Source organism: Colletotrichum phormii (assembly GCF_030913505.1).
Source record: "Colletotrichum phormii strain CBS 102054 chromosome Unknown BDP81scaffold_1, whole genome shotgun sequence".
Taxonomy (NCBI): Eukaryota; Fungi; Ascomycota; class Sordariomycetes; order Glomerellales; family Glomerellaceae; genus Colletotrichum; species Colletotrichum phormii.
In genome coordinates, this window is record NW_026851443.1 from 950,154 (window position 1) to 973,494 (window position 23,341).

Consider the following 23,341-nt stretch of genomic DNA (forward strand, 5'->3'; position numbering starts at 1 on the left):
AGCCCGGCGATCGAATTAAGCTCATCCCTGCGTCCCGAACAAAGGGCTCTCGGACGACTAATGCGTGGGTCTGACCGCCTTCTCGTTTCTGCTGTCGTCACCAAAATTTCTCAGGGAGCGGCTTCCGGTGCTAGCCGACAGCGGGCCTTTTTTTACCAACCCAAAGAGTCAGGTCGTTTCCGCCGTACAAGCTTTGGTCAAGCCATTCCCGTTTTGCGAGCGTTGCATCGAGGTTGTCGCTGTCGTCGTCGTCTAAAGGAAATCTGGGATCTCACTAATAACCAAGGATGACGCGACCTCAAATTCTGTTTCTCGATGCTTACGACTCCTTTACGAACAATATCGTATCCCTTCTCACAACGCTGCTTGACGCCGATGTGCACGTCTTACCGATTGACACGCCCTTGCTAGACCAACAGTCGCCGACGTTCTCGGTTGATTTTCATCGGGAATTATCACGGTATCATGCAGTAGTCTGCGGGCCTGGGCCTGGCTCTCCCGAGAATGAGACGGACGTTGGGCTCATGAGATGTATTTGGAGGTTGCAGGATGAGTATATTCTGCCGGTTCTTGGCATTTGCCTCGGGTTCCAGAGCCTCGTTCTTAGCTCGGGCGGCAAGGTGAGGAGGCTTCAACGCGGGTTGCATGGGATGGTTCGCACCATACAGCATGAGAAACCTGATGCGACGTGCGCCGAGGACATCTTCAATGGTGTCTCCGAGTTCAAGGCTACCCTTTATCACAGCCTGTGTGCCAACATCGGACAAGATTCCATCTCAGATTCCGCTTGGGCAGAGTGCCGTTGGCGTGCTCAGAAGACGGCTCCTGAGCTGTTGCCTCTGGCGTGGGTGGATGAGGAGAGGGACAGCGGCCGCGAGAGAATCCTGATGGCGGTCAAGCACCAGAGCAAACCCTTTTGGGGCCTCCAGTACCACCCAGAGTCCGTCTGCACCCAGCCGGTAGGCCATGCGGTCATCAGCAACTGGCTCCGCGAAGCCATGGCGTGGAATCAAAAGGCGAACAGGACCGTGTTGAGCGGAGAGCGGTTCCTGGCAAGGAATGCCGTGAAGCCGAGTCTCCTCTGCGAGAACCGTGCCGCGGCTCAGCGAGGGAACGCGCCGGTCCTCGAGTGGACGGAGATGCCCACGCCGCTGGCGACTGTCGGACTCGACTGCGAGTACAGATACAAGACCATCAGCCTTCCGGCGAACGCCAAGGTGCCGGATATCGTGGAAATACTAAAGAGCGGCAGGACGGAGCACATCATTTTGGATTCGTCCAACTCGAGCAACATGGCGACGGGCGCCGCAGACGTTCGGGGCCGATTTAGCATCATTGCGCTGGATATCGAGGAATGTCTGCGGATCGAGCACCACGTTGGAGACGATTTTGCCACGGCTCGTATCCCTTCGATCCAGGGACTGCCCGTCGACCTCGTGGAGACTGTTCCATTCGGATCGCGAAAGAACATTTGGCATATCCTCTCCGGCTTCCTTGAGAAGCGACGCATCCCGGCGTCAGGGGAGCTTCAGACGCCGTTCCGAGGTGGCTTCATGGGCTATCTTACCTATGAGATGGGACTCAAGGGGATCGACGTCACGGTGACTGCCGACAGAGGGCATCAGAGACCTGACTTATGCTTCGCCTGGGTTACGAAGAGTATTGTGGTCGATCACGTCAAGGGCCTGTTGCACGTCCAGCACCTTCAAAAGCGCAAGCTCAACGGCGACTTTTGGATCGACTCCGTGGTGGCATCGTTACAGACGTCCCACTTCTGGCAATCACCAGGCAAGGTCGCCATTAACGGTTCGGATGCTTCAACCGTAGCCACGAAGCCCATTATCCGAGTCCCTGCTGCCGACGAGTACGAAGCCAAGGTCTCTCGCTGTCAAGACTTCATCGCGGCCGGTGAGTCCTACGAGCTATGCTTGACGGACCAAACAACCATCACTCTACCAGGACGCCCAACGAGAGATCACAACAGCCTCGCCAACAGACACTCCCCAGCACAAAACAAATCCGCACACGTCGCGCCCTGGCAGCTCTACAAGACGCTCAGAGCCCGCCAACCCGCCCCCTTTGGCTCCTTCCTCCGCCTCGGCGGCGCGACTCTCATCAGCAGCTCACCCGAGCGCTTCCTCGAGTACGACGCCGACGGCTCCTGCTCCATGCGGCCGATGAAGGGCACCGTCCGCAAGTCGAACCAGGTCGCCACGCTCGCGCAGGCCGAGGCGATCCTGCACGTGCCCAAGGAGGAGGCCGAGAACCTCATGATTGTGGATCTCGTCCGGCACGATTTGCACGGCGTCTGCGGCTCGGGGAATGTTACGGTGCCGCATCTGATGAAAGTGGAGGAGTACGCGACTGTGTTCCAGATGATTACCATTGTCAACGGACAGCTGCCGAAGCTAAAGTCCTCGAGTGCCGATCGCCAACATACGGGGTTCGATGTCCTTGCGGCTAGTCTCCCGCCGGGCAGCATGACGGGGGCCCCGAAGAAGCGGAGCTGTGAGCTGCTGCAGGAGATTGAGGAGCATAGGGAGAGGAGTCTATACTCTGGCGTGGTGGGGTACATGGACGTCACTGGAAAAGGGGACTGGAGCGTCACGATCCGGACCATGTTCAAATGGGACGATGAAGCTGCGCCGCCGGAGGAAGGCGAGACGGAACCGAGAGAGGTCTGGCACATCGGAGCCGGCGGTGCCGTGACCATCCTGAGCACTGCTGAGGGTGAGAGGGAGGAAATGTTCACCAAGTTGGCGGGGCCTTTGGGCGTCTTTGCGGAAGCATGAGCGGATTTCAGGATCGGGAGACTGATTGCGAGGAAGGGAGGGACTGCTTTTAATTGGAATTGGCTTATTGGCGTTTATTTTGTCATGAAGGGGGACATTCATGGTAGGGGGTGTTTGGTTGATACCTCAACGTATCTGGGATATTAGACTCTGGACCTTCACGGGTATTAGACTCAACTTTTAGACGACCCGGATCATCCACACGAAAGAAAGTAGAAAAACAAGGTCATCATTAAAATAATCCATGTTTTGCGATATCAGCTTCCGCAGTTGGTCATTGGGGAATTAGATGGGTTTTGTCGTTGCATAACAAAAGCGGAAAAAAGAGGAAACGCCCGCCTGACGGAATGATGCTGGATATACATGTGAAGCCTCCAAGTAAAAGCGCACCCCGGATCCAAGTCCCACTTTGCCGGATTCCCGAACCCCAGCGCCACGATGGTTTCCGACCTCGTCTCGTCGTACTGTACACGTCTGCCGCCAATCTGGTTGAAATGCGTATGCCCCCCCTTCTCATCACTGCTGCTGCTGCTGCTGACACTACTTCTCCTTCGCCTATTCATAGCTGTATCAGGTGTCCTGAGTCGCTGCTCCCGATCCTAGTCAGAAATCCTGCTCCTCCTGAAAGAACATGCCGAAGCTGATGATGGTTCCGTAAATGAGGAGACCGCCGATTATCGACATGACCATGGCTTCAACCTGGATGAGATCGGAGTGGGCGAGAACGACGGGCAGGGCTACGGTAAAAGAGCACGGTTAGCAACAAAATTCTCTCAAAGAACAAAGACAAACAAGCCATAGGCAGATAGAAGCTCACCAATTCCCATAACCACCATAAAACCGGTGCAGAAAAGGCCGAGATCCAGCACGGCGGAGCCGGAACCCTCGCCAAAGTCATCAGGGTTGGTGCATCGCGAACAGACCCAGTTGGGAATCGGGGCCAGCACGTAGGTGGCGACGACGAGGAGCGGGTAATAGACCTTCCAGAGGGCGCAGGAGAGGATGACGAGGAGGAATCCGACGGCGAGGACGAAGGAGAGGGCGATGATGGTCTTGAGGCCGGCGGTCGGCATCTTGGCTGTTGTTGGAAGGTGGGCTGTGGTGTACTTGTTTCGGACGGGTATCGAAGTCGGAGCTGGGTATAAACGGCCCCGCCGGGGCTGCAAATCAATTTCTTGAGGGTGTGCTGGAAAGTCGGTTGAAGAATGCGAGCGGCGATTGTCTCTTGTAATTAGGCCGTCTTTTGAATGGTCGTGGGGGAGCTTCGTTGGTGGCGGAGGATGAATCGGTCGTGTCGGTCGTGTAGTAGTTCGCGGCGAGGCTGGCAGGCTGAGCTGCGATGCGATGGCGGGTCCTACCTTAGGCCTGACGCACGAAGGACGTCGTCAGCGCACGGCGCAACCTTGTTCCAGCAGCCGGGTAGCCTCCAATGGCAACCCGCAAATGGTAGGAGTAGGTCTCCACCCGGAAAGACCCCGGCTGTGAGTGAGGTCAGGAACGGAGTACATAGGTACGGGGCCAGGAAAGTGTACGTACCCCAACGAGGGATGCACGGAGCACCTTGCACCCCTGGCACCTGGCTCCAGGCTGAGAGAGTGCTACGAAAGCTCGACCTGCCTTGAGCTGGGCCTGGCGTGCGGGAGGGACGCTTTATTATCCACCAAGCTCTCTCGCTCTCCCATCACCGACCTGCTCGCCCAACAACCACCCCGCGATCACTTCTCTCCCTCCCGTCTCCCTCAACCACCCCCGAACCGCTACACGAATACTCGAACTTCCTCCTGCTCCCGGAAACTACCGAACCGCCTGACGAAGCTACGAATCACCCCTCACGCCCGCCATGTTCAGAAACAATTACGACAACGACTCGGTGACATTGTAAGCTGTTTGGCCCGCTTCCTCAGCCTTCCCTTCCAGTCTCCCCGATCCCGTCGTAAAAAGACCAGCATAAAGATAGAGAGCTAACCTCCAACGCCTTACAGCTCGCCGCAAGGCCGGATATTCCAGATCGAGTATGCTGCCGAAGCAGTGAAGCAGGGTTCCGTGGTAGTGGGCATTGCCAGCAAAACACACGCCGTTCTAGTAGCAATCAAGGTACGACGTTTACCAAAACCCGTGATACTCCATTTTGGCTCTCTCTACACCGTTCTCTATCAATCGATACTCGCGGACCTTTACCACGAAGCGCACAAAGCTAACATGCCATTCTTCCCCCGATAGCGCAACGCCGAGGAGCTGTCCTCGTACCAAAAGAAGATCTTCACCGTCGATGAGCACTCCGGCATCGCCATCGCAGGCCTCACCTCAGACGCCCGCGTCCTCTCCAACTTCATGAAGCAGCAGTGCCTCGGCCACCGCATGACGTACGGCCGCTCAATGCCCCTCCGCACCCTCGTCGACATGATTGGCGAAAAGGCCCAGATCAACACCCAGGTCTACGGCAAGCGGCCCTACGGCGTCGGCCTTCTCGTTGCCGGCGTCGACGAGCGCGGCCCCCACCTCTTTGAGTTCCAGCCCAGCGGTATGACGGAGGAGATGGTCGCCTTCGCCATCGGCGCCCGCAGCCAAATGGCCCGTACCTACCTCGAACGCAACATCGACGCCTTTGAGACGTGCTCCCGCGAGGAGCTCGTGCAACACGGCCTCAAGGCCCTCAAGGAGAGTTTGGTCCAGGACCGCGAGCTGACGGTCGAGAACACCAGTGTCGGTGTCGTCGGCTACACCGAGAAGGATGGCGTCAAGACGGTTCAGCCTTTCAAGCTGTACGACGGCCAGGACGTCAAGGAGTGGCTCGACAGCGTCGCCGCCAGCGAGGGTCAGGGCGGCGGCGAAGAAGGCGGTGAGGGTATGGAGGTTGACGGCTAAGCGCAGCGGGAATGGCAAATTGAGGAAAGAAGGCGCGGATGGAATTCTACGCTGCGTTGCGTTGGGCTAGGCCGGATCGTCGCCAAACAACCTACCTACCCAGGGTTTGGCTGACTGGGCTCGGCTATGGGAAGGAGACTCACCTACCCTGGACGCACGGGACCGGCCCGTTTAGACTTGTACAAATACACTGCAAAAAGGATATTCGACAGCCCAAGAATGAGCTGCATCCGATGATTCAAGAGACGAGAAGAAGACATGCAATCTTTGTGCTCGCTCATCACCCAGAATCTGAGACAGGTGCCTGAAGACGCAGGTTTGCTTTATTGGGTTGTGTAACTCATGAAGGTCTATCAAACTACAGTATGTGCAACCAACACCGATGTGACATGATAGATAGCCGACCGATCCCCCATTCCTACCCCTTTCCTTGACTGTCTTATCCCGTGTGTTACCAGCGATCGAAATCGAGGGAAAGGACTCACTTTCCTCGCTTCGCTTCTTTTTATCCGACCCGACTACCTACCGAGCCTGAACGTAGGGAAATTGGGAAACACGAAAGGGCGCCAAGACTCCGGTACGCATCCGCTTTTACATTGCACACACGCCGATCGTCGCATCTGTCTCCCCGTCCTTGATTTCCTGCACATGAGGTTCCGTGCTATCATATTGCCGTCTGACCTAGGAGTTGGTCCAGTCGAGCTTGAAGGTGGCCGCAGAGACCTGGTAGTCCCTAAGCGCCGTGATGGCGCCCTCGGGGGTGGTGGCGGTGACGAGGATATCGGCGTTGGCAGCCTTGATAAAGCCCTCCTCGACGCTCTTGTTCACCCACTCGAGGATGCCGTCGTAGAAGCCGTTGATGTTGAGGAGGCAGATGCCCTTATCGTGAATACCCAGCTGGTTCCAGGTGGCCGTCTCGAGGACCTCCTCAATGGTGCCGTAGCCGCCGGGCAGGGCGACGAAGCCGCTGCCTGGGCCGCCGGCGAAGACCTCCTTGGCCATCATCTGCTTGCGGGTGTGCATGTCCTTGACGACGGTGGTGCGGCCGTAGACGGTCTCGTCGGGGACGTACATGTTGTCCTTGTTGACGGTGCCATAGGTGCCGTCACGCTCGTACTTGACGAGGGCCTCGGGGATGATGCCGTGGACCGAGTCCGGGCCGGCGAGGGAAACGAGGGTCTTCGCCAACTCGCCCATCAGGCCGACGGTTCCACCGCCGTAGACTGAGATGTTTGTTAGTTTTACCATGAACTAGAGACACTTTTGCTTGAGATTTTTGTCTCCCATGTTTCATCTTGTCTGAGAAGGGTTGCGCCACATGTTGTCATTGATGTAGTGAGTGAGACTTTATCGCTGCCCAGTTCCGTGGATGAAGATGGGGAGTCGAAAAAGAGGCTTGTATGAGATGAGAAGTGAGAGAACAGTGACTCACCGAGGTCAATGTTGTTCTCCGCCATGATCCTTGCCAGCTCACGAGCGGCTTCCATGTGCTGAGGCTTGAAACCGGGAGAGGCGCCGCAATAGACACAGATCTTGGTCCTCTTTTGCACGCCCTTCGTGGTACCGTTGGTGCCGTTGGTGTTACTATTCGTGGTGGTTCCGTTGGTGTTGGTGCCGTTGCCACTGGGCGTGCCATCCCGGGATGCCGGGAACGATGGCAAGGGAGAAGGGCCGCCGGACTGCATGATGTTTGTCGCTTGCTTGGTTTGTGAGAAAATAAAGTTTTCCAATGAGAGGGATTTCCAAATAAACTAGATGTTGGACTTCGAGGATGGTTTTTCGTTGAAGAAAGGAGAAACTGATAGAGTAGGTAGCTTACGAGTGAGATGGTGCTCAGTCTTAACACTAAGAGACGCAGTTGTTGGAGGTGAAGATGACGGAGGATTTGTGGAGAAAGATAGTATGAGGTTCCGTTCCGGCCAAGAGAAAAGAGTCACAACGGTAAGAAAGTACCCGGAGGACGCCGCCTTTTTCTGCGGTATTTTCTCGAGGTTCTGACTTTTGAAGAAGAGTCCAAGTCCACAAAAAGATCAAGGAAGAAGAGCCCACGAGAGAGACTGGAAGTTAGGGGAGTAGACAGATGGCGGTGAAAAAGAGGCCTGTTATATACGTTCCTCTCGAGGCCCAAAAAGGAATGCAAGTTTGTCTTGCAGGTTGGGATGGGATCAGGGCAAGTGGACAAGTGTGTTGTTGGCGAGTTGGTGTATCAATTATCCTAGCAACCACCTGAAGGGCAATAAGAAAGAAAAAGAAAAGAAAGATTGGACGAGGCGAGAGGAAGCACAGATGGGAATGAGACAACGAGATGTCAGTTACCGCCACGGCGCATGGCGACGGGCCGAAGCTCTGGGTTTAGCGCAATAGCTGGGACAATCAATGGCTTCAAAGGGTTCGCTCGGGGATCCGTGGCTCCAGTGCCGGTACAGTAGTGTACGCGTTAGTCGATGCGTAGTATTCCAGCTGGGTAGGAAAAGCAAAGCAGACTCCAGACTCAGAGAGCCCCCTTCCCCCTTCGCTCGTTGCTTAACCAGAGACAAGGAACGGGGTCGGGTGACGGTGGTTGACATGGACGTGGACTTGGGACGGTGACGGGGGAACCTGATGACGGATCCGGGACCTGGGGCTAGTACCTAGTAGCACATGTACCCTATGATGGAGGTGCCTTTGTAGAAGTCTGATACACTTTCGGTCGACTCTGTTGAACTCGACTGGTTCAACCGTTCCCGAGACCTGAAGGGTTTGGGGGGTACCCTAGTTCGCCTGCGAGTTTGGTTTGTCAACTTGTTACGCTGCGACTGGCCCGCACAAGTGAAGTGTCCAGGTGACATGTCGGAGGCGAGGTCCGAGTCCAATGTAGTGCGTAATTCAACCTCGATGACTCTAAAGCTGGGCTTGGCTAGGGCCGTCCCGCCAGGATATCCATTCTGAGCTGGAGATGGGAGACCAGAAATGCCCGAGGCATCGATCGACACTTAAGAGCCGCAACTTTTGAATAGGTACTGTATCATAAGCATGATGGATTGTCAACTTCTAGATGGGTATCATGCCAGGTAATCTGGTTAGGAAACTGCAGTATCCTCAAAGGTGACGAAGAACCGAAAATGTACGAGACACAGAGAGTAAGGCAGAGACACAATGGGAACGAATGTCTCTCGGTTCAAGCCTCAAGGGCGTGTCGCGTATCCCAGGTGTGACGAGCGACGGAGACCCGCGTGTGTGATGTGCCGCTGACGAATGGACGGAATGTGCCACGGGAGGCCGTGTTCGACGTCGATTGGGCGGGCTCATGACTTGTACGTGTGCGTTTGGTGTACGTTAGTTGTCAAGATGATGGACGACACGATGTACAAAAGATCTCTCAGGTTGGCAATGGAACCCAGCCGTCTCTGCTTTCCCAAGTAAGCAATGACACAGATACCTACCTAGAACATGATGGGGCAAGTACCTGGCGGATCGGAGTAGGTAAGTTACGGAGGTTCTATGCCTCTTTGGCAGGTGCATCCAGCATCGACACTGCATTTCCAGCAGCCGTTTGTTCCCCCTCAGCGTCTGGGGCCCCTGTTTCCTCCCCCAAGCCTTCTGCGCCATTCTGCTGGGATCGTGGCGGCGCCTCGGCCGTTGATTCGCCCGAACAGCACGCAATTTGTCCCGTCCGCCACCCAGCCTCCAGGGTCCAGCGCTCGACTTTTGCGATCCATTGCTTTCCGGGGCCATGCCAATCTCCAATCTCCGTGAAGACTTTCCGACTTCACTTCCCCCAGCACCCGATATCGCTGGCATCCTCGATATCTGCGCCGGAGAAAGACACGGTTTCGCCTGCCATCCTACTTGACGAGCTGCTATCTTTTGCGACTATCAGTAGCCGAGCTGCCATACGCCATCGGTAGCCGAGTCCGCCGTGTGACGTCCCCGCATCACTTCCCACGAGCACGCGATCTGTCCTCCGCAACTTCGCGATCTTCAATACACTTCTCTAGAGACATTGTCGCGCATTGTACAAAATGTCCCAACCCGCAGCAGCAGCTGGCGCTCGCCCTGCTGGCCAGCAGCAGGAGCAAGGCGTGAGTACTTTGCCCATCGCCCAACGCGAATTGCGCCAAGAGGCCTCCCACTAATGTACCATAATTGTAGGGCATAAGCTTGACGCAAAAGCTGGCACTTGGAGCTTCCATGTACTTCGGCATGAACTTGCTCATGAACAACGTGTTCTCCAAGACTCAATCCGGTACCCAGGTCAAAGATGCCGAAGGCAATGTTGTGAACGTGCCCGCGAATACCGAGGACATTCCGCCATACCTGCTCCGCCCCAAGGAATTGGACGAGGGTGCGACCTGGAGCCAGATCCCGACCAAGCTAGCACCGATATGGCCCATGGATAGCTACATCGACGTGACCGTCACTCTTTCCGATACCTTTGTTCCGATCCCTCTGGCCCAGACGCCCCCGGAAAAGGTTGTTCTGAAGGAGGAGAAATTCAAGATTGGCAACTACAGCGAAAAGCGCTCTATTGATACCACCATCGAGGTGCCGCCCTCTGTGCAGAACAATGGCACTCTTTGGGGTCACTTCTACGTTTCACTGCCCGGTAGCCAGCCCGATCCTCATGTGGAGACCTACGACCCAGCCTCCGCCTACTACTTTGCGTTCCCTCTCACCCAGTACATCCCCAAGAAGAAGGAGTTCAAGACCAGATCCCTTCTTGAGGGCAAGGCCGAGGAGGAGGTAGAAGAAGTGGCCGAGGAACAGGAGACCGGTCCTATCATTGCCAGTTACTACCACCCGAATGCCAGCTTCTCCATCATTCCCAACACTGGAGTGCTCGATTACCGCCAGACCCATCCCGCGATTCGCCAATTCCTCCAGGTCGAGCCGACTGGTGCCAGAGATGGCTCCGGCAAGCATTCTTGGTATTGTAAGTTGCATCTTGGTTCATGTTCACGAGCATAACTAATTGATAACAGACCCTATCCTGTTTGTCAACACCTTTTGGCAACTCAAGAGTCAAATGATCCTGCTCAATGACACAGTCACATCTGTTCCTTTGCACATTGACTTGAACAACATGCGTTCATGGCAATTCAACACCCTGGCCGCGATTGAGGCCAGTGCCAAGGAGTCAGCACGTCAGGCTGCTTACGGTGGATCGCTCCCCGGTGGCGGCGACGGCTCCGAGATTGAGATGGTCAAGGAAATCTTTGGTGACACGAACCCGATTCTCCTCGGTATTACCATCATTGTCAGTATTGCGCACATGATTCTGGAGACGCTCGCTTTTGGTTCCGACATTGCGCACTACCGCAAGAAGAAGGACAACGTTGGTATCTCTGTCCGCTCCATTCTGGCGAATGTGTTCATGCAGTCCGTTATCCTGCTTTACCTTATCGACAACTCGCAAAACACCAGTTGGATGATTCTGGGTGGTCAGGGTATCGGCATCGTTATTGAGTTGTGGAAGATCACCACCATTGTCAACGTTGCAATCAAGGCTGCCCCACCAGGCTCATTGCTACCATTTAAAATCGTCGTGGAGGACAAGCACAAGCTTAGCGAGACGGAGGAAAAGACCAAGGAGTACGACGAGATTGCCTTCAAGTACATGTACATGGCTGGTGTGCCTCTTCTCATCGGCTACGCCATCTACTCGCTGGTCTACGAGACGCACAAGTCTTGGTACTCGTACATCATCGCCACACTCGTCGGATCGGTTTATGCTTACGGCTTCCTCATGATGGTTCCTTCGCTTTACATCAACTACCGACTCAAGAGCGTTGCCCACATGCCCGGCAAGGCCATGATCTACAAGTTCCTCAACACCTTCATCGACGACCTCTTCGCATTCACCATCAAGATGCCCTTCCTTCACCGTCTGTCCACTTTCCGCGACGATATCATCTTCTTCATCTACATCTACCAACGCTGGGCATACAGAATCGACTACACTCGTGTTAACGAGTTTGGCCAGGGTGGCGAGGATGGAGAAGAGGACGATGCGGCCAAGGCCAAGGCTAAGGAGCTGCTTGAGAGCGACACCACTATTGAGAAGGTGAAGCAAGTGGCAGGTAAGGCCACAGGTGCTGACACCGGCAAGGCAAAGAAGAGAAAGTAAGCAACAAATGCTGCACGGCAGAGGAAGAGAGTGTGGCCAAGATCGTGTACACCAGAGGCCTGGGTACAAGCATCACATTGGAGACTTGGCAACTACGTGCCCTGGACTCCGAGACTGCGTGATGGCTAGCATAGATGGGGCATATTGTAGCCGCCTCACATAGTTAATCGAGGACATCAGTGCAGAAATGTGATCAAGTCCAGTCTCATCGTAATTCACATATCTCGCGCATGGTGCATCTCATATGCAGAAGCATATCAAACTACCAGCTGCACGCTTGGACGAAGGACGAGACGACTAAGAAAGTGTTGAGGAAAAGCAGCTACCAAAATGTTCAGCTGAAAAAGGGGGCTCCGCATGTCTGTGTGCAGGGAGACCGGACAATCCAAGGCGAGTGAAAATCTGGGCAGAAAAGTTCCAACAGATCATACCTGCTCTGTATCCGTACTTCGTACATTAGTGTAATATCCCACCGGACAGATCGGTGATTTGGCTTTGAGAGGTCCACGGCCCACGGGTAGGTAGTAGAATTGCTCCCCTCCTTCGCGGCACGGAAACTCTTCTGAAGGTCGCTTCGCGGCTAAAGATGCCGTAGAGAGACACGACAGACTACTTTGTAAGGTAAACTCTCCCCGAACCCAACAGGGGCCCCAGCAAGAGAGTCGCTTGGCGGGGGTTCGCAGCTGTCGGAGCCCCGTGCCTGGTAGGGCAGAGACAAGCTCGTATGTCACCGCGCCTATCAGAGAGTCCCATTGGGGAAACCTGGAAGGTCTGGAAGGGGGGGGGGGATGACGCCAGGTCCCCTCCAACGGTGGTGTTTTGGGGCTAGGTCCCTAGGATGGTGCCAGCTCCACGTTCTGCTTGCTCATGTTCTTCTTCACTTGAGGTGCCTTACCTTATATACTAGGTAGGCTATTCGCAAGGTACGGAGTATTGTAGACGGTAATTAGGCACGTTACGTTAAGGTATGGTCAGCACATAAGATACCTAGGCACCTACGTAGTACCCGTAGCTCATCCCCTACCAGTTCCCAACTTATGGACCATGTGGCATGGAGACCTTTTAGTGTCGGTCTTTCGTCAAAAGGTGGAGAATTGCGGGATCTGTATACCGAAAATAGTTCACAGTGATTGCCGTCGTTCCTGAGCTGCAGAGCAAATAGCTCTTGGCCTCTCCTTGAACTCGGTTGATCGGATCGTGTCCACGCAATGCAGTGTTTGAATGGGATGGAGACAAGGTGAAGGCAGAGTGTGTGTATTTCGTAAGATGAACGTGGTTTCCGGTGGTTGTAGTTTCATGGAAGCTGACGGGATTCGGGAAGGGAAGAAAGAAGAAGGGCCCCCTAGGAGTCTAGGACCCTCCCCAGTTGGGGCCTTCTAAATGTCATCGACAATACGAAGAGTTAAAAGTTGCCCAAAGCAGTCATGGCTGACCTAGACATCCACTCTCAGAGGCACCCTCAAAACCTAAAGTTTCCTCGACCTCCCCTCCGTCTTTGACAGTCGCATAATTGCCTTGGAAGTTAGGAGGATTGGATCCAGTCCGTTCCTTCCTTCGCCCAGCCAGCGTACGGAGTAGTCGACCAAACACACACCAGGACCAACCAGGGAAAAATAACAACCGAACGCAATCTTTCTCAAACTCCCCAGGCTCTTTCTCTCTGACTTCTGTGTCTCTCTGTCTCGTACCTTTTCTTTTCCCTAAACTTTCTTTCCACCTTCCTACCTGCACTTGCCGTCTTTCACCACGTTGCCCTTCGACGTTTTCCCCGTTACCGTCGCGTGGGTTACTCCTCTCTTTAACCTCCGTTTGAGCCTCTCGGTCCCTCCGTTTGTCACATGCCCGGGTTCCCCCGTCCATCACTCCAAGTTCGTCCCATGCGTCCGCTCCGGTCATGACACACGGACGGCCGCATAGGGTCCCCCAGCAACCACTTTGAGAAATCTAGTTTGAAGCCCGCCTAGCACGCTTCAGAGAGCACAAGCACAGGCACACAGGCACACAAGCCACACCCAAAGGTCGTCGGACTACAGCGAACGCACCCGTCAAGCAGAGCTCCGGACCTTCGGTTCAATCGACGGGGATTCGAGGTCCACGCTGCCTCGTACGCAGTGGACAGTGGGGTTCCACAACGCGTACCTGACGTCTCTCGTCATCCCAAATAGGGTCGTCCCCGGCACCCGTTCGCTCCAAGGGGAGGGAGCCAAGAGCCTACTCTACGGGAAACGTAAGCTACAAAACCTGTTCGGACGGTGTGGCCGTGCCGCCCGCGTGCCCGCGCCCGCCGTCCGTCATTCACAACCCTCCAGCTCCAGTCCCCTGATCCCCCAGTCGGGATATTTTACCCCCCAAAGGGCCCAAAGGGGGCGCTCCAACGCCCATTTATCATTGGGGCGCGCGCCGCACCGCACCGCCAAAAATCCGACTACCCCTCGATCCCATTGTCAAGCGTCGCCGCCAAGAAACACTCTCTTGATTCCCCAACAATTCCCTCGAAAAGGAAGCTTTCGAGGGAACCGGAGGGCTCGCCGAATCATGAGCAGCCCTACCGTCGGGTCCCTTCTGGCTGCCATTGCGACACTCGTCAGTGATGGCCTGCGTATCTTACAGTTCGCCGATAAGCGCCAATGGGGACCTGACGAGCACGAGCAATTGCGCCTGCTGGAGGATACCCTCAACGACGCCAAGAAGGACTTCCAGGAGCTTTCTGTCCTCGTCAACGGACAGCGCTATTACATGAACGACCGCAAACGTGAGTCTACAAGCGCACTTGCACTGATTTTGCCTGCTCTGCGCTGGCTTGGGAGCTTGATGGAGGCTCTATAGAGCCCTGCGTTACAGCGGAGAGAGGGAGGCCTCTGCGATTGCCAGCCTGCTCCCCGTCAAATTTCGCTTCGTGCTAGCTCACGTCACGCACAACTGGCCCTGAACCCTTGCTAACTGTTTGTCTTCAAGCTCCGTCGATCGCCGAACTGCGAGCTTTACAGTCCAAGGTCGAGCATCATATCGAGAACTTCAAAGATTGGACAAAGACAGGCGGACCGATCAACCCAGTATGGGCACGAGAGACGACGCAACTGCGCCGCGAACTACACCGCGCACAATGCCGAGCAGCTAGGAGGATATTTGCGGCAGAGCAAGAGACCTCAGCGAGATGCCTGGGTGCCTTTCTCGTTCACAGAAAACAGCGTGAATGGCAGAATCGGCCTGCTACTTCAGAGGAGGAGCACCACAGACGACACGTGGAAGAGGTGGTAGCATGCAACACAAGCGGCAAGTTTGAGCGGTTTGGCGACGGAGGCATTGCATTCGTTTGCGACTTTTGTGACGGCCATCTCGTATGGGAAGACTTGGAGAGCATGCCATCATTACGCACAGCCGAGGAATCCAGCACGCGCCCAGTACCACCCATTTCGCCGACGACCGGGGTGCCACACTGGCAGGCGACCGGGTTTACCGCCGACAAACGAAGAGAGGAGAAGACGGTCATATTTGCGCCTCTGGCGATAGCGAATCATATGGCGCCGTATCAGGGGGATTGGGTAGCCCGGCTACTATGCCCTTTTTGCGACGAAGCGCCGTATACCGAGGCAGGCGGTGACAGCGACGATGAGATGCGGAATGCCCAGGATGAATCCGGCTTCGAAGATCTCCAGGCCTTCCAAGAGCACCTAGAGTGGCAACACACAGCGGCGTCAATACCCGCTGTCCCCTTGCCCAAGGCAGCCAAGGACTGCTTGGTGATGTGACATCACTAATTCGACAACGATTTCTATTGGTGGCGTAAAAACGGCGGTTCGTTCGTGTACATATATTCAAAGTGTGTGGTCCTGATAAAGGCGAGGCGTTGGGGGCTTCCAAAGAGGGCGGAGAATATTCATCCGCACCTACGACTCATGGAATTATCATTTACTTTATTCGATGGCAGAGGCCTACTTCACGAAGTGTTGGGGCCCGCCCTCATCACCAGTCTGGATAGACTCATGCAGCAACAGAGATACCACAGTTCGGTAGTGCTGGATCATATTTCCACATTCAAAGACTTTAAAGACCAATTCTTGTTTTGTTGCCCCTCTCCGTCTTCCCCTGCACCCGCCTGAGAAGCCCGTGCCGTGTATTTGATTGATATACATGAATTGAGAGAGATATACACAGTCGCCAACAAAACGCCCCAACATTGTCGTAGAAACCTTTGCCTTTCTCGGGCCAAAGGATCAAACAACCACCAAGGGAAACAAACCGTCCCTTGTCCTCTCATTCGCACCGCCAAAAGGAAAACCAAACAATGCCAACCCCCCATTTTTCAAAAGAAACGCCACCAAAAGAAGACGATGACAATGAACCCCAACGCACCAAGGGGGCCGTACTGCTTCAGCAGCAGCTCCCAGTTGATCCTGACGGCGGCGCGCCTGTACTTTTTGCTGTCGTCGCGCAGGCGGGAGCTGAGCTCGCCCATGCGGTCGAGGGAGTCGCCGCGGTAGAGGAGGTCCTCGATGTTCTTGGTCATGACCTTTGTGACGTCGCGCAGCTCGTCGTTGAGCTTGTCGAGGTTCTGGGAGGCGCGGGCGTCCGAGTAGGTCGACTTTGTGCGGTTGATAAAGGTGTCGAATTCCATGAAGGCGTAGGGGCGGAGGGAGGGGGAGTGGAGCTGGGAGACGGGGTAGGTTGTTGTGAATTCGCGGGCGAGGTCGGAGAGGTAGGTGAAGGCTAGTTTGCGGGGGTAGGATTTGTCTGTTATGCAGATGAAGGTTATGTCTGAGTCCATTAGGTAGCTATTTGTGTGAGGAGAGGTACAAAGGTTAGCAAGCTGCCTTTTGTTTCTCTCTTTTCTCTCTGTCTTGACGTCTCCTGAGCTCGATGGGGATTTTAGGGGGTGAGTGGAAGGGGAGTAGACGGACTTGAGGTTGTAGGCACCGCTTTCGATGCTGGCTTGGGGTTCCGAGTTGCGGGTGAGCTTGCGCAGGACTTGTTTGATTTGCGACTTGACTTCGGAGAGGGCTGCTTCTTGTTGCTCGTCGTCGACGGATGCGCAGAGCATGAGGCCTGAGGTGGGGGATGGGTGTTAGTCGAGTTGTCCTCCTTGAATGTGGTACATAGCTTGAGGAAGAGAGAGTGCGCGTACCGTCGAGCCTTGCTATTTGGGTTGAGCGGATCATCGTGTCTGTGTTGGTTTGGTGTTTGTGAAGGAAACCGGTTGTCGTCGCTCGTAGGTCAAGAGGTGCGGTATAGGAAGGGAGCTATCGACGGTTGGTGTTGTATCGACGTGTCCTCTGAGATAGCTTCGATGCCTGGCCCAAAGGTATGGGGATGCGCGGACTGACGAAAGGTTATGGCCGAGTGAAGTGGTATCTCCGACTGGTTTGATCAAGTCACGGGTACTTTTTTCGAGGTATCGTCGAGGTGTTCGTTGTTGTGTCCTTTTTCCGAGCCAGGGGTGGTCGCTTTTTCGCTAGCAAGTAAATCAAAAACCATGGATCGCCGTCGACAATATGTCCTGTAGGGACGGGAGCTCTCCACCTACTGTCATTGAAGATGACACCATGGGCGGTCATCACTGGCCAATTGGAGGGCTGGCGCGGGGGTGTAGCCCCTGCGTTTTTGGGTCGATGTGGCGCCCGTGGCTCGGTCCAATCCAGCCATGTTTTACTGAGGTGAGAGTGTGTTCCTCCAGGGACCACCTAAACTCAACTCACTCAGTTGCTTCTCCTCCTACCTAACCACTTACACATTTTGAGGGAGGTGTGGCGGGAGCATAGCTTAGTTGCGATACTGCGCCGGATGATTATCCCGCGATCTTTTGGCACAAACAACAGCCTTCCCCATCTCATGATTTACTCCTTCAATAAACAGGACTTGGCTATTTCATTTTCAAACTGCTCGGAGTGCCGGAGTCTCATCTTTGATTGTTATTCGTAAGTTCTCAAAATGTGTCTACTATATCATCTCATGTCCGGACACTGCTTTGTGAGAAAGAACAATCAGCAAAGAAGGTCCTTCCTACCTTATACTGCCAAATCTGTGACGCGTGCCTTCTAGACACCACGGATCTTTTTTAGTCAACTCCTTTGAATTATTTTTGGCTAATTACCGGTCCAGAAATATTTCCATGGACACTGTAAACGTGAACTGGCAAACGTCACCCATCCAAACGGCCACTCATTCAAGATGGCAGGAGTCGCATCGGATATAGAAATGGCAGACGCCTGCGCTCCATCCTCGTCCTCATCCTCTGACCTCACCCCTCCACCCACTTACAGCTCAGACTACGAGGAACTTCCCAAGAGAGCCAAGAAAACTTCCCCCAAAAGGACAGTCGACTCACTCAACGCGCGGGACGACCCGGAATCAGAAGCTATCGGCACAGAACTTACCGGCACACACTTGCCCAGCATGACGCGACGTTCGGCACGCAATTCGACTAAGCCTAAGCCCGTCACTGCTTCTCCTCCGAGAGTCACCAAGAAAAAGCAGCCTACCAGAGTGGTGCCCAAGAAGGTGCCAAAATGGACGACGCAGAAGCTCCTGACGGATCCCAACTCGCCGCTTGCCAGCGCTAATTTGAGAGTGAGTGAATCCTTGCAGCTTGGAAGAGACGATGTTATATTATCTCAGATTTCTTGTTCCAACTCGAGTGTGCTAACATACTGCGACCATCTCTAGGCGATGCTCTGCCAGCCAGCGGCGTGGGACATACTCACCAAAGAAGAGCGCGCCGAGATCGTCAATCTCTTCCCAGCCGGCACACGCATTCTCGACGCCGGCACTGACGACGCCCGTCCAGACTTTGACGCCCTTCGCAATGACAACAACTTCCGCCACGATTGTGCCACGTATGCCGACAATATTTCCCTGGGCAAGCACGACCCCGAGTGGCTCGAGCAGGCGTGGGGTGCGCGCGAGCGGCGGCGGGCGGGCGACTTTGACGACCACGTTACGCAAAAGTTCGAAGATGAATGGTCCTGCAATGTGCCAGAGGGCTTTAAGCCGGACAGAAGTAGCATTGTACCAGGTCCCGCTGCGTCTGCAGAAGTTGAGAAGACCAGGGTTGGGCAGAAGGAGGAGATCACCAATCAGGCGGAGGAGCAGATTATCGACAAGGTCCAGGCGGAGGGAGACGTCGTCAACCAAGCGGAGGAGGTGAAGGCTACGGCTAAGAACGTCCCGGCTACTACGGATACGACGAATGACGTTAACATGGCAGAGGAGAACGAAGCTAGAGAAGCACCGGGTGTCACACTTGGGTCTCCTCTTCCCGACGACATCTCATCAGCAAAGAATGGCGCTCCTACTTCCGAGATCTCAGAGCTGGCGTCTGCTATGCCCGAATCCTCAGGGGTGCCGCTTGCGAGCGTTGCTCTAGACGATTCATCCCCGAAGACCAATCTTCGAGATCCAGGCGAGGAGACAGAAAAGCAGAAGGAGAAGGAGTAGGCAACTGTGGAAGGAGATAGACAAGAGCCCGTCCCTGAGGAGCATCCTCGTGCTGGCGACGTTCATGAGGATGCGAAGGCGTCAGAGCATTGAGGCTGATAGTCGCTGAAGGAGACGAATGCAGAAGGATTTTCCAAATGCAACATCACGAATTATGATTCACGAAAGGAAACGGAATTTGGGCCGGTCGGAGATACCTATTTGGTGGGCGACACAGGATCTGGATTGTCGTCTGGATGAAGAGCTTTCCTTAGTAGGGCCTGATAGCTGCGGGATCTGATGATATGATCCGCGCAATTCTGAACTCCTTCATGCACAAGTCCATGATCGTAAAGGAAGCCTTGTTGTCGGCCTTGGTGAAAAATCCTGGTGTTGACGCCCGATGGTGGTAGTCTCGGTCAGTGCCCCACATCACCGAGAAACCCCAAATTGAGTGGGCGAAAAGCGTCAACCACGGAAATCGCACCTTGGCAATCTTCACTCTCAATCATCTTACTGTCTAATCCGAGAAGCTTTTTTGGTGCAAACTTCCCACACTACAGTCTCACAGGGTTGTTCCTCGGAAGACATCAACAGGGACAAGATTCGCAGGTCCAGACTATAGTCATTGCTCAGCAAACTCCTTTCTTCCACAATACATCGGGAATATCCCTCCCAAGACCTGCCACGATGGCCCCCTCGGCGGAAAACCATAGTCGGTCACATAGCCTCCTACTGTTCCAGAAGCTGCTCAACCTGAGGGATGGCGCGAGTCCTTTGACCTTGGTGCTGGACAGCCTCGAGCAGAGCGCCGCGCCGGTCTTTCGGGAGCTCGTCTCCAGAGCCAAGGTACGAGCTACTGATTTTCATGACTCTGTAGAGAGATGCTGTTGTACTCTCTGTCTAATAGAGATGCTATTGTTCCTGGTGTTACGCTATAAATTTATGGTATTAACGAATTACATAGGTTGCAAAGGCCAAGGTAATCCTGCTCTCTTTCGCGACGCTCAAACGCCCACGAGGCGCGGACGTCGTCGTCAGAGCCCGCGGGAAGAACCTCAAGGCACTGAGAGCAGAAATCCTTTCACATTATCCCAAGATGGATCCTAGAGCATCCAAGGGCGCATCTTCATCCCAAAGTGAGTGCCGCCACCCTCACCCACCCTGTGGCCTCTTCTTTTTGACCTCACCATGACACGCACTCTCTGACTCACATCTTCGCGACCCAGAAACAGTAGTCCTGCTCGACTCCCTCAACGAGCTCGCCACAGCGGCGCCGCAGATCCTGCCCAGCTTCCTCTCCAGCATCATCATGCCCGCGGTCTCGCTCGTGGCCGTCTACCACACCGACGTGCCCCTCGTCCTCCCGCGCACCGTGAGCGAGTACGAGCCGCACCCGCTGACGGTGCTCTCCCACCTGGCGACCTCTATCCTGCGGCTCTCGGGCCTGCGGCAGGAGATTGAGCGCCAAAAGGCGCGGAACAGGAGTCTGCAGGAGCCCGAGTGGGGTCTGGGCGAGGGCCGGGAGGGCGTGCTCGTCGGGCTCAAGGGCGATGTCAAGTCGGAGGATTATCACGGCGTTGTGGTTGAGATGGAGGTTAGGAGGCGGAGCGGAAGGGCCATGGCGGAGAAGTTTGTTGTCTTGCCGCAGAAAGGACAGGTTTCGTCCGCTGCTGGTGTTGCAGCAAAGGGGTCGAGGATTTACCTCCTTTCGGAGCACCCCGTCTTCGCTGCCCCTGAGGGTTCTGGTGAGGCAGATGCAGGTCACGGGGAAGATGAGGAGCCGGAGAGCACGTTCAACTTGGGACTCACAGAGAAACAGCGAAAGGACAGAGAGGGTATTGTCCTGCCTTACTTTGACGCTCAAACGGACATAGGGGCTGGTGAGGGCGGCAGGATTCTCTATGAGATGGGTAGGGAGGATGACTTTGATGACGAGGAGGATGAGATTTAGGCGGCCTCACCTTACGACTAGGTACGGCAAGACACGCGCTTATGATCATGAGACTTCGATTACTTCTGCCAAAGCCAATGTGAAAGGTGAATTTCCTAAGGCATCTAGCAAGAATGTGAAAGAGTGGTCGGTTACGAAGGCACTTTGGTCAGGTGAGGTACCTCCCTCAGCCAGGCATCAACACAGAGTGAGGCCATTGCCAGGCAACCGAAGCTGAGTGGCTCACCTCTCTCCCTCATTGAGGCCAAAATATCAAACGGAAGGAGGCAACGTCCCGCAGCTGCCTCCCGTCACAAGGCATCAACCACCCTACCTCACCAACCCACGAATCACAAAATTCGATCCTGCCCATCGAATAATACGGCACTCGTCAAAGGTATTTCCAGTACGTACCTTTACTGATCGGGGGCCGTCGCACAGGCCATGCCCAAAATCTATATCAATGCCTCTTCCCACCCGCGACTTTTACACATTTTCTCCTCTTCTTTTCCTTAGCTCTTCTTTGCCTTTTGGCTTAGATCAAGTGTAGTATCTGTTCTTTTCAGTTTAATATCTGGAAGTCCCCCAATGGGGGACAATCAATATTATTCCTATTTTTGATCTTTTCGGGGAGCGGTCCCTCTGGCTTGCCAGATTACCGCTTCCCACCGTGTCCCTGGTATCACACTGCCTCCAGGCGACGCAAAACTTTGTTTTTTTCATTGCTTGCTCTGGCTTGTCCAGGGCAGTGAAGAAGAGCGTTTGAAGTATTTACTGTCATGTGCTATGTGATGTTCTGCGCAAATTCCCAGCTTGATGGTCGACAGCAGTCGATCTACAAGGTGAAGTTACATCGTGATGTTGAAGGTTTGGCATGTTGCGGTGTTGCACAAGTGAACCCGCTAGAGCTTTCCAGTAACTTTCCAGTAAAAGTCAGTGGAGCTTGCCCAGCGTGTCCGACCACCGAACTCCTGCAAGGCTCCCGCGCTAAAAGTTTGGGGGCGGAAAGCTTAAACTCTGCCCAATTAAGCACTTCTTCAGGCCATCAGTGCTTGCCGAACATCATCTGAAGACTTGCCGTCCCCAACTTTTCCTCAGCCTCACAGTGACGTTGTTTCCCAAGTTTAATCCCACACCGCCAAGCTTCTTTTCCTACGTCTTTTTTCAGCGCAAAGTATCCAGGGCCAACATTGCATGCAGAATGGGTCGCGGACGCGATAACAGACAGGCCTGGGACGAGCCCGACCGACGCAGTCGCCACGGCGGAGGAGGAGGAGGAGGCCCTCGAGGAGACCGAGACCGCGAAAGCTACAGAGACCGCGACGGCGGCGGCGGCGGCAGGCGAGACGATCGCGACAGGAGAGACGACGGCGCCAGGCGATACCGCTCCCGATCCCGCGACCGCCGCGACAGAGACCACCGCCCCAGATCCAGAGACCGCGAGAGCGGTAACCACCGCCCGGGACGCGACGATCGCGATGGAGGCGCGAGGCCGCCGCGCAGAGACCGCGGTGGCTGGCAGGGCCGAGATGAAAGGGACAGCAGGCGGCGCAGAGACAATGATGAACCGCCGGCGGCATCAGCGGCGGAGGACGAGCGGCCTCCGAGGCGGCAGTTTGGTGATGATGATGAGGGACGCAGTAAGTTTAATTTTATCCGTTTGGCCTTATTTGGCGCAACAGAGACTGACGTTTTTGTGCGAAAGGTACACCGCGCGACAACAACAGAGACCGCAGACGATCAGCCTCCCCACGCCGGAGCGGCAGCCCGCCGCAGCCTGCAACCCGTCGCGAGCAGGGCGGCGGCGGATACACCGAGTCACTTCCCACGCGCACGGTTCAGAGAGGGAAGAAGGAGCAGCAGCATACCATGTCCTTCAAGGTCGGACGGCACGACTCGCCGTACGTCGATAGCGGGAGGGACAGCGAGCGCGGCGGGGACACGCCGATGATGACGGGTGGTGGTGGTGGTCGGGACGATCGAAGCGAGGAGGACGACGACGAACCTGAGCCCGAGGTCGAGGATGACGATATGGCGGCCATGCAGGCGATGCTTGGCTTTGGCGGGTTCGGGTCGACAAAGGGCCAGAAGATTGCGGGGAATAATGTCGGGACTGTGAGGAAGGAGAAGAAGACGGAGTATCGCCAGTATATGAACCGACAGGGTGGGTTCAACCGGCCGCTCAGTCCTGGGAGATGAGTTACCTCTTGAGGGATTGTGCAAACTCGTATTTGG

The 23,341-nt window shown here is 55.1% G+C and overlaps 10 protein-coding genes across 10 annotated transcripts; 7 read left to right on the top strand and 3 right to left on the bottom strand.

The window, feature by feature from the left end:
• Window positions 1-287: 287 nt before the first annotated feature.
• On the top strand, window positions 288-2,792 carry BDP81DRAFT_305524 (aminodeoxychorismate synthase; the record flags this gene model as incomplete). The annotated part of the gene is made up of 1 exon (XM_060583182.1): window positions 288-2,792. One exon carries the CDS (start codon window positions 288-290, stop codon window positions 2,790-2,792), a length of 2,505 nt encoding a protein of 834 aa, XP_060451468.1.
• Window positions 2,793-3,395: 603 nt separating this feature from the next.
• Window positions 3,396-3,865, bottom strand: BDP81DRAFT_388358 (vacuolar protein sorting 55; the record flags this gene model as incomplete). The annotated part of the gene is made up of 2 exons (XM_060587108.1): window positions 3,396-3,529; window positions 3,610-3,865. The coding sequence occupies 2 exons, from the start codon at window positions 3,863-3,865 to the stop codon at window positions 3,396-3,398; spliced, it is 390 nt and encodes a 129-aa protein (XP_060451469.1).
• A 767-nt stretch (window positions 3,866-4,632) lies between these two features.
• Window positions 4,633-5,657, top strand: BDP81DRAFT_306386 (proteasome A-type and B-type; the record flags this gene model as incomplete). Its single annotated transcript, XM_060583269.1, has 3 exons — window positions 4,633-4,670; window positions 4,775-4,886; window positions 5,013-5,657. 3 exons carry the CDS (start codon window positions 4,633-4,635, stop codon window positions 5,655-5,657), a joined length of 795 nt encoding a protein of 264 aa, XP_060451470.1.
• Window positions 5,658-6,338: 681 nt separating this feature from the next.
• On the bottom strand, window positions 6,339-7,342 carry BDP81DRAFT_456434 (uncharacterized protein; the record flags this gene model as incomplete). Its single annotated transcript, XM_060593167.1, has 2 exons — window positions 6,339-6,880; window positions 7,090-7,342. 2 exons carry the CDS (start codon window positions 7,340-7,342, stop codon window positions 6,339-6,341), a joined length of 795 nt encoding a protein of 264 aa, XP_060451471.1.
• A 2,316-nt stretch (window positions 7,343-9,658) lies between these two features.
• BDP81DRAFT_388361 (cleft lip and palate transmembrane protein 1) lies at window positions 9,659-11,763 on the top strand (the record flags this gene model as incomplete). Its single annotated transcript, XM_060587109.1, has 3 exons — window positions 9,659-9,718; window positions 9,789-10,569; window positions 10,619-11,763. The coding sequence occupies 3 exons, from the start codon at window positions 9,659-9,661 to the stop codon at window positions 11,761-11,763; spliced, it is 1,986 nt and encodes a 661-aa protein (XP_060451472.1).
• Window positions 11,764-13,979: 2,216 nt separating this feature from the next.
• Window positions 13,980-15,789, top strand: BDP81DRAFT_3882 (uncharacterized protein). Its single transcript, XM_060587067.1, has 2 exons — window positions 13,980-14,515; window positions 14,719-15,789. Exons 1-2 carry the CDS (start codon window positions 14,299-14,301, stop codon window positions 15,510-15,512), a joined length of 1,011 nt encoding a protein of 336 aa, XP_060451473.1. The 5' UTR covers window positions 13,980-14,298; the 3' UTR covers window positions 15,513-15,789.
• A 277-nt stretch (window positions 15,790-16,066) lies between these two features.
• On the bottom strand, window positions 16,067-16,807 carry BDP81DRAFT_307281 (transporter sec22; the record flags this gene model as incomplete). Its single annotated transcript, XM_060583351.1, has 2 exons — window positions 16,067-16,535; window positions 16,662-16,807. Coding segments are annotated over 2 exons (615 nt in total), but the record flags the coding sequence as incomplete, so codon positions are not given.
• Window positions 16,808-17,928: 1,121 nt separating this feature from the next.
• BDP81DRAFT_444174 (ASXH domain-containing protein) lies at window positions 17,929-19,194 on the top strand (the record flags this gene model as incomplete). The annotated part of the gene is made up of 2 exons (XM_060591797.1): window positions 17,929-18,327; window positions 18,424-19,194. The coding sequence occupies 2 exons, from the start codon at window positions 17,929-17,931 to the stop codon at window positions 19,192-19,194; spliced, it is 1,170 nt and encodes a 389-aa protein (XP_060451475.1).
• A 335-nt stretch (window positions 19,195-19,529) lies between these two features.
• BDP81DRAFT_3896 (histone acetylation protein 2) lies at window positions 19,530-21,216 on the top strand. Its single transcript, XM_060587285.1, has 3 exons — window positions 19,530-20,022; window positions 20,141-20,312; window positions 20,403-21,216. Exons 1-3 carry the CDS (start codon window positions 19,864-19,866, stop codon window positions 21,125-21,127), a joined length of 1,056 nt encoding a protein of 351 aa, XP_060451476.1. The 5' UTR covers window positions 19,530-19,863; the 3' UTR covers window positions 21,128-21,216.
• A 1,091-nt stretch (window positions 21,217-22,307) lies between these two features.
• Window positions 22,308-23,305, top strand: BDP81DRAFT_388366 (uncharacterized protein; the record flags this gene model as incomplete). Its single annotated transcript, XM_060587110.1, has 2 exons — window positions 22,308-22,746; window positions 22,812-23,305. 2 exons carry the CDS (start codon window positions 22,308-22,310, stop codon window positions 23,303-23,305), a joined length of 933 nt encoding a protein of 310 aa, XP_060451477.1.
• Window positions 23,306-23,341: the final 36 nt, after the last annotated feature.

Bases quoted from the DNA above. Each gene is read 5' to 3' on its own strand.
- BDP81DRAFT_3882 (XM_060587067.1), top strand. From the start codon at position 14,299: ATGAGCAGCCCTACCGTCGGGTCCCTTCTGGCTGCCATTGCGACACTC. The intron at 14,516-14,718 runs GTGAGTCTACAA...TTTGTCTTCAAG, and splicing joins TTACATGAACGACCGCAAAC to CTCCGTCGATCGCCGAACTG.
- BDP81DRAFT_3896 (XM_060587285.1), top strand. From the start codon at position 19,864: ATGGCCCCCTCGGCGGAAAACCATAGTCGGTCACATAGCCTCCTACTG. The intron at 20,023-20,140 runs GTACGAGCTACT...CGAATTACATAG, and splicing joins AGCTCGTCTCCAGAGCCAAG to GTTGCAAAGGCCAAGGTAAT. The intron at 20,313-20,402 runs GTGAGTGCCGCC...TTCGCGACCCAG, and splicing joins GGGCGCATCTTCATCCCAAA to AAACAGTAGTCCTGCTCGAC.